Raw genomic sequence first — 12,912 nt, forward strand, 5'->3', positions numbered from 1 at the left:
TCGTCGGAGCTTCGTTTTGCGAAGATCGGTAAGCGAAACGCTTACCGATCTTCGCAAAGCGAATTTCTCCCTATCTAAAGTTCATTGAGCGATTGCATTAGTGATCCCAAAAAAGGGATCGCTATGCGATTTCGTCGTTGTACGGTGCACTCGTTAAGCGAGGCACCACTGTATATGCAGTATACATCATGTGAAAGGCGGGACTGGATGAATCCCAAGCCGGAATTAAGATTGCCGGGAAAAATATCAACAACCTCTGATATGAGGGTGAAAGAGGAGGGCACAAAAAATGGTCTGAAGCTCAACATCAAAAAAACTAAGATCATGGCCACTGGTCCCATCACCTCCTGGCAAATAGAAGGGGAAGACGTGGAGGCAGTGACAGAGTTTAATGTCCTGGGCTCCATCATCACTGCAGATGGTGACAGCAGGCATGAAATTAAAAGATGCCTGGTTCTTGGCAGGAAAGCAGTAACAAACCTCGAAGCATCTTAAAAAGCAGAGACATCACCTTGCCGACAAAGGTCCGCATAGGGATGTAGGGAAGTGAGAGCTGGACCACAAGGAAGGCTGACCGCCGAAGAATTGATGCTTTTGAATTGTGGTGCTGGAGGAGACTCTTGAGAGTCCCCTGGACTGCAAGGAGAACAAAACTTTCTATTTTGAAGGAATTCAACTCTGAGTGCTCACTGGAAGGGCAGATCCTGAAACTGAGGCTCCAATACTTTAGCCATCTCATGCGAAGAGAAGACTCCCTGGAAAAGATCCTGATGTTGGGAAAGTGTGTAGGCAAGAGGAGAAGGGGACGACAGAGGATGCGATGGTTGGACAGTGTCATCGAAGCTACAAGAATGAATTTGACCCAACTCTGGGAGGCAGTGAAAGACAGGAGGGCCTGGCGTGCTCTGGTCCATGGGGTCACGAAGAGTCGGACACAACTTAACAACTAAACAACAACAACAACAATGTGAAATCATAGGAGGACAGAGAGATGAGAAAGTGATTTCATCTGTGGCTCTTGGGTTTTGCTTCTTTAAAGTGTGAGACAGTTAAGAATTTAGCCAGTGCTTCAAGGGTACAATAGTGAAAGCATTTAGAAAATAAAGCTCTCCGGGGCATTTTAAAGGATCATGAAGTAGTGTCTAATTTGTTTCTTAATTGCCCCAATATAGGTGTTTTTTTAATCATTTGTTCTCCTTATTGCTCCTCTGCACCTCTGTTTCTTTCTTTCTTTCTGGTATTGAGTCAGCAACTTTAGTTGGAGGTAAACTTGCTCATGTGAAATAACAGACCAGTTACTCACAGTCATAGAGTCAAGTAAATACAGTGGTGCTCCGCATTACAATGTTAATTCGTTCCCGCGAAATCGCTGTAGAACGAAAACATCGATTTTAAAAAGCCCATAGAAACGCATTAAAACCCGATTAATGCGTTCCTATGGGCTTCAATCTCATCTTTCAGATGCTTTATTGCCAAGGTCAACATGCAAACAAGAGAAGACCAGAGGTTGTGTATCTGCTAGATTCACAGCCTTGCTGACTCCAACCATCCCCTTAGTTCCTTCTTTGCCTTTTAGCTAAGATCAAGCACAATGTATAATTATTCCCTCTTGATGCTTGCAATGAGAAGGTTCTTTTAAAGTGAGAACAACAAAAATAATGGGAAAGCAGTGAGAGAAGGGAAGAACAGTTATTACTTTTTCATTGCTAGGAAGAGCTGGCAGAGCCTTCAATTTATTGCAGCCACTTACATATGAACAGTCCATCCTTCTGACTCTTTCCCCTTAGGATTTTGCAATAGGTGCTATATGTAACATCATTAATAGCAATGATATTATATGTCTTTCCCCTTTAAATAATCCTGCACAATGCAGCCCCCCACTTTTTCTCTTCACATCTCAATTCTTCTCTCTTCTTCTGAGAAAATCATCTTGATCCATCCATATATTATTATTTCAATCTCCTTCCTGCCTCTTCCCTGTTAAAAGCGTTTCAGCATGTCGCCTTCATGCTTCCCATGTTTTTGTCTCCAAATGGATTTGCTACAGATATATATGAAAAAATAAAAATAGATTACAGGAAGAGCAGGAGATAACCATACACCGTGGACTCTGTGTGTCCCGACCAAACCCTCGTCTCACCTTTCTGTGTCCTAATGTGTTCCTTTATGTAATCCAGGTTCCAGTTGTGGCAATTATGACAACAGGGGGCAGTACAAGATCACTAACGGCATTGTATGGAAGCCTACGAGGTCTTCAGAAATTAAATCTCTTAGACTGTGCAACATACATTAGTGGTTTATCTGGAACAACATGGTAAGAGCATGGACATGAGGTTATAATTAGAGTTATATAAGCAACGTTTGATCAGTTTATATGCTGGATGAATTTAAAATAGAGCTACTGACCTATTTTGAAATCAAGACAATGGCTTTGTATTCCTTATGACAGTGGTCCCCACCCTTGGGCCTCCAGATGTTCTTAGACTACCACTCCCAGAAGCCTTCACCACCACCTCTTATGCCCAGGATTTCTGGGAGTTGAAGTCCAAGAACATATGTAGACCCAAGGTTGGGGACCACTCTTTCAATGCCTTTCTGACTTGTCTAATGTAGTCCGGGTTAAGAAGAATGGGGGTGGGCTGGGGCTGCAATCCTAACAGTCAGGTAGTTCTTTTGAGCTGATGGGGACACGGGAGAGGGCCTTCTCTGTGGAAGTTCCTAGGCTATGGAACACTCTCCTTCAGGAGATCAAGATGGCCCCTTCCCTGTCATCCTTTCGGAGAAACCTAAAGACCCATCTCTTCAGGCAGGCTTTTAACAATTACAACTGAATCCCTGAACCCCATTTCAGCAAATAATTTTAATCTTTCCATGTTTTAATGTTTTAATCTTTTAATTTAATTTATAATCATATATTGTTTAATTTATCTTTTAATATTTAACTTACTGTGTTTTTTAATTGTGTGAATTTTAATGTTGTGAACCGCTTTGGGTCCCTTGTTGGGAGAAATGCAGCATATAAATAAAACTGCTGCTACTGCTACTGCTACTGCTACTGCTAATAATAATAATAATGGAAGTCAGTAGGTACAGTTATTCCCAATAAAGGATTATGTTGTGCATGTTTGCCATATAAGTGTTAAAGATGAGGTGACCAGCCAAATTCAGCAATAACTGAATTAATACAGAAAGATTCACACCTGGATGGGCAAATATATCCATTTTGTTGTGTTTCTACATTCTATTTTTAAAAATATTACATTTTCTCCATCCCAAACATAAAGAATATTGTGCAATCAGAACCTGAAAATGTTAGATTTTGGACACCAGTTCCCAGAATCACCCATGTATTGAGACATTATCACCACTATTAGATTCTGAGAGTTATAGTTTTAAAAAGTAGCTTTGTCAAATTGTAATATGTTATATACAGATATAAATATAGATGAAAATTCTCTAAGATTCACTGATTATCTCTGAACAATTGAAGTTTCAATTCACAAAACATCTGGGCTAGACCTAGAGAGGGTAAATAACTCTATAAAATGATGGATGATTAAGACTATTGAAAGAGTGTGGTTCCCCCTCCCCCAGTGATACTAATAATGGGATTCAGTGTGTCACAGTTAAATATATTAGCTGAAATTCTGTTGCTTTCTTACACATGCAGAAGGCAACCAGTGTAACATTCAGTCATTTCTAAGTGACGATTAACAAATCTCTGCTGAGATCCCCAAGTATGTGCCAAACCAATGAGCACAGCCACTCGGGAATCCCAACAGTGACTCATTAATTGATTGTACTTTTATACTGCCCAATTAGTGCAAGGCACTACTCTGGGCAGTTAACAATCATATCAATACAAATAATATAATATAATATAATGATAACAAAAATAAATATAATTAAGGAAATCAAAACAATGAACAGCTTAAATTTACAGCTCAATCAGCATCAAACAATAAATAGATGAGCAACACAATTTTGGCCTTCATGAGAGGGTGTGCTGAAGAGCTTCAGTAAAGTGGTCATATAGACCAGATGGACGGGAAATAAATAAATAAATAAATAAATAAATAAATAAATAAATAAATAAATACCATTGTCTTGAGCAGTCTCTTGAAGGTTAGGAGGTCAGGCACAGCTTGACTGGAAACCCATTCCAAAGGGATGGTGCCACAACCAAGAAGGCCAAGTTTCTGGTGGAAGTCTTTCTGGCCTCCCTAGGTGTGGTCATCCATATGAGCATGACCTGTGAGGATCTGGTGGAGTGGGTCTATGTTCTTGGGGAAAGGTGCTCTGACAGGTATTGACGTCCCAAGCCATGGGGGGCTTCATAAGTTAAAACTAGAGATGGGGGTATTTGTATACAAATATCCCCACTCAGCTAGAGTTAATGAGGGTCCCCCCTTGGGCTGGACTGTCCACTCATGCTTCTGATGGTGGCAGTGGCCTCTTCTCATCCTTCCAATCACTCCCGGAGCCCTGCTCTCTATCTGCACAGCTAGTCACTCCAGGCAAGGGGAGGAAGGACGAGTCTCCCTGAATGACTGCTAAGTGGCCAACCAAGCAGGAAAAGAGTGATGCTCTGGGAGTGATTGGAAGGATGAGCGAGGCCGTCACTGCTGAGTGGATGGTCCAGCCCTAGGGGGCAGACCTTCAGAGATCTCTCCCTGGTTTTCATGCAACTGCTGCTTGGCTGGCTTCCAAGCAGGGTTCCCTGGGGATTTCCCCACAGTTAACTCTAGTTGTGTGGGGATATATGAATACAAATATCCCCATCTGCAGTTAAAACCAAGCATAGCCTTCTGCCAATAGTGATTAGCTGTCAGGGCTTGATGGAAATTCCCTGATCAGAAATAATATGCTGGGAGTGGAAAAGCTCATGGCTTTCCAGATGTTGCTAGAGCATGATTCTCATCATATTCATCATTGGTCATGTTAACTGCAGATGATAAATGCTGAGGTCCAACAACATCTGGGAGCTTCCATGGGGCTTGTGTGTTTGTGTGTGTGTGTGTGTGTGTGTGTATGTGTGTGTGTGTGTGTGTGTTCATGGGCTTTCTGGGGCATTTGTCTGGAAAGATGATGTCAGACTCTAAGCACGATTGGTCTGATTCAACAGAACTGTGCTGATATTCTTGTTTTTTTCTTTCCCAGGACTATGGGAAATTTGTACAGAGATGCTTATTGGTCAAAAAAGGATCTGAATGAGCAAATTAAGGAGGTTAAAAGGCATGTAACTAAAAGCAAACTGGACTGCTTTTCTGCAGAGCGTCTGAAATATTACAACAGGCAACTGCGTCTAAGGAAAGAAGAAGGACACAAGACATCTTGTATAGATCTATGGGGGCTTATTATTGAATATGTATTAAATGATGGGGTACAGTATTTTTGTTACTTCTTGTATTAATTTAGACCATTAAATGGCATATGTTCATATCTTTACTGGCATGGAGAAAACTCATCATCGTAGTATGAGATAAATAAGACATTTAAATGCCAGCCCTTGGTGGGCAGGGAAGAAGCAGAGTGACATGGACATTTATGAGAGCAGGCTTGTCATTTTTTGTAATTACTTATTTTATAGTGAACAGGTGCAAAATACTTATCTATTCGTATCGCAGATCCAAGGTGAAAAGCTGACACAACAGTTTCTCAGCACACATCCAATAGGAGTCCCTATGTCAGCATTACTCATATTATGTCAACATTTCATGTCAACGTTTCCTGCAACATTCTCCATTCCAAAATAAGCTACACTTACTCTCTTATATACAATACTCTATAATTGAATATATGAAGTATTATTTTTCACCATGTTCACTAATTCCTAGCCAATCTATTTTTTTTCTTTAAAACAACACAGAAAGACAACCACAAACTCTCAGATGAACAGCAAGCAGTGAACGAGGGTCAGAATCCTTTACCAATCTACACTGCAATCAATGTGAAAGAGAAGTACAGCACCATGGATTTCAGCGGTAAGAAGTGCCACAGCTGCTGATGCTTCTGTGCAGGCAACAGATTGGTAATGTTTTCAAAGCCACCTTGAGCAGTTATGTGGAAATTTAATAAAGACAGATTTAATAAACACACACAATCTAAAGATGGAAATAATATTAATAAATTCCTTTTTCACATCAGCTTAGGTTGTCTTGAAAGAAACCCTAACAAAGGATTTTTAAAGCCCAACAAGTGTCCTTAAATCCAATCAGGAGTGAGATGAAGTGCCCTTTTGTCCCCTCAAGCTCTCTGTAGTTAGCTTAAATGTTCCTAAAGTTCTTCCTTTTGAGAAGCAGAGATACAAGCAGCAACCACAGAAGGACTGCTGACTGTTAAGAACCCATTTAAGTCAGGCATCAAGCCAGCCTAGTTTGGGCAGTTCGTGTAATTTTGCACATACAAAACTTGTCCCATTTATGCAAAACCTGGCAGTTTTAGACTGGCAGCTCTGTCCAAAACTGATTCTTTTTGCATGAAAATATCATTCTTAACAATGCAAGAACTGAAATTCCTTACCATCCTTGCTGATGAGGTGCAGAAGAAGTGAGCGAGAATCATAGGTGAGAACCTGAACTTTTTGTTTCAACACAAATATTGTAACAATAACTTCTACTTTTGCCCTGTGGTTTCAATTCTAAATCTACTCACCAAGGAATAAAGCATGCTGCTTATATAAGAGAAACTGAATCAGTGGGACTTTGCTCCAAGAAAATGTGCATCAGATTGACTACAGAGTCTGACTAGTTAATACATTGGACATTGGTTCCCATGACCGAACCTTTAAAATGGACCATCATTGTGATCAGAATGTTAACATGTACACCAGAAAATGGTGCATCAGAACCCTGCCTCTAGCACCAAAAAACAAACATAGCAAGCAAGCAAATAAATAAACAAATAAACAAACAGGATTTATTTTTTAAAAAACATAGTTGGTGTATTTCATGGTGTCCATCTATCAGTGGGAGGCCATTGGTAGAATGGATTTTTGCACGTGTACTGTACCCTCAGATATGCTCTACAGCGGATGCAAGGAGAAAGGAAGGGAATGGGAACTGCCACTGTATGGACTGCTTGAATCATGTTGAATGCAGTTGCATGGAAAAGATTTCATTTGTGTCTATGTAAATTTTCCTGCAGAATGGATGGAATTCACACCATATGAAGTGGGGATATTAAAATACGGAGCTTTTGTTCGAGCTGAAGATTTTGGCAGCGAATTCTTTATGGGACGCTTGATGAAGAGGCTTCCAGAGACTCGATTCTGTTACATGGAAGGTAATCATCATCCTCATGATGTAATTACATCATCATGTGATTAATTCTAAACTAGTAACAACATACGTACTTGATTTTACAGTGAACTAGGAATAGTGTGGCAACTTTGTTTAAAATCACACTTTTGTACAATGAACAGGTGTTAGCCAAGTGAAGGGATAGTGGGAAAGGATTTAAATGGATAATTAAAATAAATAAGCAAAAGAGCAATTGAGATGTATTACCCATCCAAAAATCATAGAGATGTCACATTTGAAGAGACATGGGACATCATAAACCCACATCATCATTATCAAACTAAACTGTTAATTGGAAACCTTAACATACTATCACACAGCTCAGAATATGTTCTCTTAACCTGTTCTACTGGCACTTTTATGCATTAGCAGAATTAATGGACTAAAAAAACACTAAACTACCTGCAGTGTTAAAACAGTCCCTATTTAAGACCTTGTATTTTAAAAATGAAAATCAGTGTACATGGCATTGGTCTGGACAGGCCCAGCATAGATAGGTGAGAGAGGTTCTCTCCCACAGCTGTTTTTTATAAACCTCCCTCCAAGACTTGCATGGGGACAATTTTATAAATAAAAACAAGTGGGTGGGAAGATTTTTTTTCCTGATATTCAGCTGAAATTTGGCTTCCTGTAACTTGAGCCCATTGTAACATGTCCTGAACTCTGGGATGATTGAGAACAGATCCTGCCCCTCTAGTGTATGACTATCTTTAAAGTATTTGAAAAGTGCTATCATTGGTCTTCTTTTTTCAAGGCTAAACTTGTCCAGTTCTTTCAGTTTTCCCCCATAGGGATTGGTTTCTAGTCCCTTGATCATCCTTGTTGCCTTTCTCTGAACTTGTTCTGGTTTCTTGGCATCCTTCTTAAGAGTGCAGTGTCCAGAACTGTAAGAAGCCAAAGTGGGATAGGCTCGATAACTTCTTGAGATGCTGGAGGCCCCCAACTCACTGCAAGGGTGGGAGTGCAATGCTTTTTTCCACTGCTGAGATTCAATGGTCACCTCAGATGCTGATGTTGTCACCACAATTCCTGCCAAAGGAAAAAAGGAGAAGTCTATGTACTCATATCACTACTGCTTTCTCTGATATCTGAAAGGGGGCCTGGGCCAAAACAGAACAATTGGAGTAGTCACAGTCAGGGAAGGTCCTGATGCCACAATAGCACCATTATCATCTACTGTATTTGTTTTACGATTCCCTGATAGATCTGAGTAAAATGTATTGAGAAATAATAATGAAATGCAACTCACTTCAACAGAAGAATGAAATAACAGTAATTCTTAACTTTTGCAAATTCCTTTGTAAATGTTCTCTCCCTTTCTAGGCATGTGGAGTAGTATCTTTTCCCTAAATCTCCTGTATTTCTGGAATATATCTCACAGTTCAGAGGAATTTTGGCACAGGTGGACACGAGACCAAATAACTGATATAGGTTGGTCATTATCACACTGACATTTTCTCTGTCATTCATGTTCTAAGCTGATCTGTGACCATTGCAAAGATACTCTATAACTCTGCCACATGTAAAGGAACTTCGGTTTTCATAAAAAACATGTACAGATGTTTCAGATTTATTTATTCCTTATTTAAATTTTATCTTTAATTGACTGCCCCTCTTTCAAGTTTTATATTCTTTGTTTTAATATAGTAAGCCACCTTGGGCCCTGTTAAGGAGTTATAAATAAATAATCTTTATTTATCCATTTATCGGAGAGTTTAAATGATCAATTAGAAATTTTGCAAGGGGATTTAAAAAAACCCTGCTCTTGGTAAGTAAGTTAGCATTTTCATCAAACATACTTTTTTTCCAAGGGGCTGTAGTTTGTAATCGTGTACTCAGTATAAACAACCAGTAGCTCAGTGGTGGACGAATGGCAACCCACAGCCACAGAACACCCTCCCAATTGATCTGGGGCTTCCCAGCCCTCTCTATTTTCTCTATTTTTAAAAATGTGTTTGGGGCTCAACCTCCCTTTTAACTGCTAGGGAACATGGTAGGCAATTTTGGCAGGATTGGGGGCGGCTAGCACTCCTGCCTCCCCACACACCTCCAAAATGGATTTTTAAAGAAATTGACTGCTATAGAGGTTTCTTTGAAAGAAAATAATTTAAGAGATGAGAAAGATGCATGGGTGCATATGTGTGGCTCACAGCTTTCTGGAGGCAGCCCACCCTGTTCAATGCCTATACAGTAAAACATTTAACTGTGCCTCCTTTTCTTTTGTAGATGAAACGCCTTGTTTACCCACTAGACCACATGAGCAAAAGACACATTTGTACACACCTGGAGGACCTTTCTCCAGTGCTTTTAGAGATGTGCTTACTGATCGCCTATCTGTTGCCCAGTATCACAATTTTATCAGAGGTCTTCAGCTGGACAATAACTATCTGAAGAATGAGACATTCTGCAGATGGAAAGGTATTTTCATTTGTTGTTCAAATGAATGTTTTAATGTTGGAATAGGCAGTGAAAGATGCTTAGACAGCAACCGCCATTCTTCACTTCACCTTTATGTTGAAATGTCCAGTTGATGGGCATATCACTGGACTGTGTGGCTGTTGGATAATGCTGCAGAATTTTCCTTTAGCTATGTAGGATTAAACTAATGTGTCAGAAGTGGCTGATAATTGATTGAGGTTTATTATGCTTGCAGCTCAAAAAGGTATCAAAATCAATTGGCCAATAGCTGTTTAATGTGCAAACACATTCAGAAATAAATATACTGTACAGACATAAATGAAATTTTTGTGCATTTATTTTTAAATCACAGTTTAATGAGGAAAAAAATGAAGAACACAAGCAAAAGTAAAGGAGGCTGGCCATAGACTGAATGATCCATCCTCAGAATAAACCCTATGAAAAGCAACTAGCCAGTGTGCTCTCCTATCTTCCTCCTCTTTGGCTGTTCAACCAGTTGCCAGCAAGAGCATGGGCTTCCCTATCCCACCTCTCAGCCAAGGATACATGCTCCTGCCGGGGACAGCCAAAGAGGAGAGGAGCACGCCTCAGGGATGCAGGGGAAAGCAACATGTGGCATCTGTGGTGGCCCGTGTACAAATCAACACAAACCTCCAAATCAAGGTTTGTGCCCATCTCTAGTCTTTACCATCTGCTGTTAATCCCCTTGGTGGGGGAGGGGGGAATAATGTTTGGTGGCAAATAAACTATTCAACTGGAATGTAAAATCAGCTGCCAGACAAAGGAGTTTAAAGCCATCAGACGCAGGATGGCTCCGAGAACTGGGACTTAACTCCATTTCTCTTGCAACCATGTCTTGCCTTTTAGACACTGTACTTGACTCATCTTCACCCAATAAGCTGACCCAAACAGAAGAATACTTGTCTCTAGAAGATACTGGATTCTTTATAAATACTAGCGCAACACCTCTGCTGAGACCAGAGAGGAAGGTGGATGTCATCATCCATTTAAATTATAGTGCAGGATCACAATCATTGGTGAGATGTGTGGTTTTTTTGCCTTATCTCTTTTAACCATGCTTTCCTACAAAGATTCTATGTTAATGTAGAGTTTTCTTTTCTTCTTTACTTCAAGATGACCCACTCAAAGTGTCTGGCAACCTTATCTCATATTTACCATTCTCTTTCCCTCTCATCTAGCCTCTGAAGCAATCGTGCAAATATTATGCCGAACAAGGAATCCCATTTCCCAAAGCTGTGCTACATGAAGATGATGAACATTTAAAGGAATGCTATTTATTTGAAGATGCAGAGAATCTGGAAGCACCAGTATTACTGTTTTTTCCACAAGTGAATGATACCTTTCGCTATTACAAAGCACCTGGTATGCAGTCAATATGCATTGTTTTCTTCCTGTTAGAGATGTGAAACATGCATGGAATATAATTGAGATCTCAGTATCTCTTATGACATATTTGGTTTCTATAAAGTTGTAAGCTAGAACTAGACTAATGGGGTTCTAACTTGGACCTTTGTCAACACAGCAATTGTGTGGGCAGATTTCTTTGCCAGAAGATCTTGAGATGAGGTCACACAAGAGATTTTGTTGGGACAAGGGTATTTTTTCTGCATGAGTGGTTTCTGCCTATTTCGAGCCTACTGCTGTCAGAACACCTTTGAAGTATCACACTATAATCCTGGAACAAAGATTTTACCTGCTACCTACTCACTCACACTGGACCAACAGCTACATATCCCTTGGAAAGCACATGAAGTGCTCTGATTATCTGGTGCTATTGCATCAAAATTGAATAACAGTAACATTAGCAAAGGCAGTCAGTCATAAGAATGGAGAATGTCAGCTTTTTAAAAAATGTCTTCAGTTAAACCAAAAACATTGTATGTGTAAGTTTCTGTTCTTTCTGATGTGCATAAAATTGATTTTCGCAAATCTTATTCTTATAGCAACTCTTTGCTGCAATGTTTTCTCAGGTATAAAACGTTCTGAATCAGAAATGAAATATGGTGATATTGATTTCTCCAGTAACTGCAGCCCCTATTCTACATATTCACTGACGTTCAGCAAAGAAGAGTTTGATCAACTAGTGGACCTGAGTGAATACAATATTCTGAACAACCAACGTCTGATCCTAAAGGCCTTGCATATAGCAGTGGAACGGAAAAAAGTACTTAAGAAATAATCTGCCTTACTGCATGTTTTCAAGAGTACAGTGAGAAGCTGAAATGTGGACTAAGCTCTCCAAATGTTCATAAATAAAAACAAAAACTGTTTTGGTCTCACCATGGGATAATTCCAGATGAACAAAAAACACCCAAATGAAGGCATTAATAGAAGTAATCTTTCTCTAGCACTTGTAATTATTTTGTGAATGACTGATATTCTAAATTGTCATGTTTGACACCCACAACCTAGATACCAGCTGTGCCGATGTCCTCAAGGTAGTCTTTGTTCAACTGTATTAGAAGGAATAGCACAAGAGCAAAACAATCATCACTCAAAGCCAGAAACACAGTTCCAAATCTCATATTATCACTTGCACCAATTCTGTATCATTTCTTGATTTCCTGCTGCCCAGGTGGGTGTTGATATTGGAAGTGATCTTGCATACCCTTTTGGGGCACAATCCAGAACTCTAAACAAAGACCCACTATGTTCTGTTGGGCTTACTTTCAGGCAAATGTGCAGCCTTACTCATACTTATTTCACTTTCAATGACTTCAAAGTTCTGTGTTGGATTGCATTTCAAAATTGAGAAGGGAAAAGCTGGAAAAATTATTATAATCCTGAGCCTTGGGGGATAAATAAAAAATAATAATAGATTGTATATATGTAATCCTTCCTCTAAACATTCAGAAAATCCCAGATATACAGTATTATCTTGGTAGATTGGTGCATGGATTGGGCAACAAATGATGGGAAAAAAAACAAGAATATGAGACACATCTGCTCTGTGTTATATTATTCCATGTATCAGTGGCCAAAAAAGTTACAGGTAAATGGGCCAGCACCCCCCATAAAATATCTCAAGTTCAGGCCAAATAAAATGGCACTCAAGCAATATTGAATCCTCAACCTGATGCTGGTTTCCAAGATTATACAAATCATGATATTAGGAAATTGGTTGGTTGGATGGGATTCCCCTTGCCACCACTTGGCCTTAGCTCTTTGCCCC

At 39.7% G+C, this 12,912-nt stretch overlaps 1 protein-coding gene across 1 annotated transcript in view; it reads left to right on the forward strand.

The window, feature by feature from the left end:
- LOC110079011 (cytosolic phospholipase A2 epsilon) overlaps positions 1-12,005 on the forward strand; it is a 47,184-nt gene extending 35,179 nt beyond the window's left edge. Inside the window, exons 13-21 of the mRNA XM_078387383.1 lie at positions 2,178-2,314; positions 5,161-5,383; positions 5,870-5,984; positions 7,147-7,284; positions 8,625-8,732; positions 9,528-9,719; positions 10,587-10,756; positions 10,919-11,102; positions 11,711-12,005. Coding sequence (XP_078243509.1) covers positions 2,178-2,314; positions 5,161-5,383; positions 5,870-5,984; positions 7,147-7,284; positions 8,625-8,732; positions 9,528-9,719; positions 10,587-10,756; positions 10,919-11,102; positions 11,711-11,919 — 1,476 coding nt within the window. The 3' untranslated portion in view covers positions 11,920-12,005. The remainder of the gene's footprint in view (positions 1-2,177; positions 2,315-5,160; positions 5,384-5,869; positions 5,985-7,146; positions 7,285-8,624; positions 8,733-9,527; positions 9,720-10,586; positions 10,757-10,918; positions 11,103-11,710) is intronic.
- Positions 12,006-12,912: the final 907 nt, after the last annotated feature.

This window comes from Pogona vitticeps, chromosome 1 (assembly GCF_051106095.1).
Source record: "Pogona vitticeps strain Pit_001003342236 chromosome 1, PviZW2.1, whole genome shotgun sequence".
Classification (NCBI taxonomy): Eukaryota; Metazoa; Chordata; class Lepidosauria; order Squamata; family Agamidae; genus Pogona; species Pogona vitticeps.